This window comes from Galeopterus variegatus, unplaced genomic scaffold (genome assembly GCF_000696425.1).
Source record: "Galeopterus variegatus unplaced genomic scaffold, G_variegatus-3.0.2 Scaffold22046, whole genome shotgun sequence".
NCBI classification, from domain to species: domain Eukaryota; kingdom Metazoa; phylum Chordata; class Mammalia; order Dermoptera; family Cynocephalidae; genus Galeopterus; species Galeopterus variegatus.
This window is the reverse complement of record NW_007748157.1, coordinates 4,837-6,336: the sequence shown is the minus strand read 5'-3', so window position 1 is coordinate 6,336 and position 1,500 is coordinate 4,837. Positions and strand designations below refer to the sequence as shown.

At 55.8% G+C, this 1,500-nt stretch overlaps 1 protein-coding gene across 1 annotated transcript in view; it reads right to left on the bottom strand.

Annotated features, from left to right (window-relative positions):
* The window catches only part of LOC103583347 (tetratricopeptide repeat protein 22), a gene marked incomplete at both ends in the record, with an annotated part of 6,594 nt that extends 5,667 nt beyond the window's left edge, over positions 1–927 (bottom strand). Inside the window, 2 exons of the mRNA XM_008564685.1 lie at positions 543–658; positions 872–927. Coding sequence (XP_008562907.1) covers positions 543–658; positions 872–927 — 172 coding nt within the window. The remainder of the gene's footprint in view (positions 1–542; positions 659–871) is intronic.
* Between the last annotated feature and the right edge of the window lie 573 nt (positions 928–1,500).

Sequence of the window (1,500 nt, the reverse complement as noted above, 5' to 3'; positions counted from 1 at the left end):
GTGGTGTGAAATCACCGAGGGCAACCCAGGGACAGAGAGAAACAGGTGGGGAGAGGGGCCTTGCGAGGGAGTGAAGAAATGCATGTCAGTGCTTCTTCTCTGTTTAGTATGTCACCTGGGACACCTCATTTCAGGGCATAGCTTTCCTCTGACTCCAGCTGTTTAGCGCTGAGGGTTCTGGTCCCTGTGCTAGCTGCCTGCCCTGGGAGGGAGTGACTCGACTCCTGTCCAACAGAGCCTCATTCCACCAACCATAAAATGGGGTGGTCGGCGGAGATAGGGCACACTAGCGCTCACACTCCAGGTGGCAAAATGCAGACCCAGAGGCCTGCAATGACAGTGATGTGTGATCGGTGCGTTCACGTGGGCAAGATGTTTGGGCTCCTTGAGTCAAGTGAACAAGTGAGTGTCTGAGACAGGCGAGGGAGAAAGAAACGAGGACCAAAAAAGAGCGATGATGCCAGAGGTGGGGACAGTGCCAGAGGCAGGCAGGGCAAGTGACAGGTGTAGGCTGCTCTTCCACCCCTCCCCAGGGCCCCTACCTCGGTGGTGGGGGTCAGAGGACTTGAGGACTTGCCGGAGCAGGGCCAGCGTGCGGTTGAAGGTGGGTAGCCTCTTCTGCTCCTCACTGCCCAGCTCCAGGAAGATGCCATCCAGCCTGTGGCCGAGAAGGGGATGTGACAGGTTGGCATCCCTCCCAGCTGTCTCCATCGTGCTTCGAGCCCTTCCCAGACCGATGGCAAAGAGGGTGCCTTCCTTGGGAAGCCCTTGCCCCCACCTCTGTCCTGCCCCTCCTGACTGGGTTCTAGGCCGAGCTGGCCAGGACACACCTCCCCCCAGTTCCATCCCCCACCCCAGCCCTTTGCCTGACCTGATGAAGAGTGTTGCCATGGTGAAGTACCAGCCCCTTTTCTCCTCCATCGGGATCTGGGGAAACAGAGAATAGCCCCGTGCTGCTCATTGAGGTGCTCAGGCTATTGTTCAAAAGTTCCCATGCTTTCCCTGAACCCCAAGAGGCAGCAAGTGCAGTAGGAAGGACTTGGGCCTTAAACACCCCTGATTATAGTCCTGGCTCTGCCAGTGACTGGCTGGGTGGCCTTGGGCAAGTCACTTCAATTCTCTGACCACAGGGCTTTTGACAATTTGAGCTGTGTGAATGCCCCCAGTAAGGTGCCCATCACAGAGCAGGTGTGGGATACGTTCCCTCTCTTCCCCTCCCCAGACATACTCCACTGGTCACCTTCTCTCTTCCCCACTGCCCACCACTTCTCCCCTCTGGCACCTCCCCTCAGTTCCCACCTTCCTCAGAAAGCCCTTTTGGGCATGTTAAGTGGGTCCAGTTCAACTGAAGCCCGGGACCCCCCTAAACTGTTTTCCCATTATTATTCTTGCCAACTTTGCTGTGCATTTAGACTGACTTGGGCACCAGATAAAATATTTATGCCGTTATTTATGGGAGTAGCTGCTTCTGCCTTGGGAAGGAATTTTAATGAAAACCAA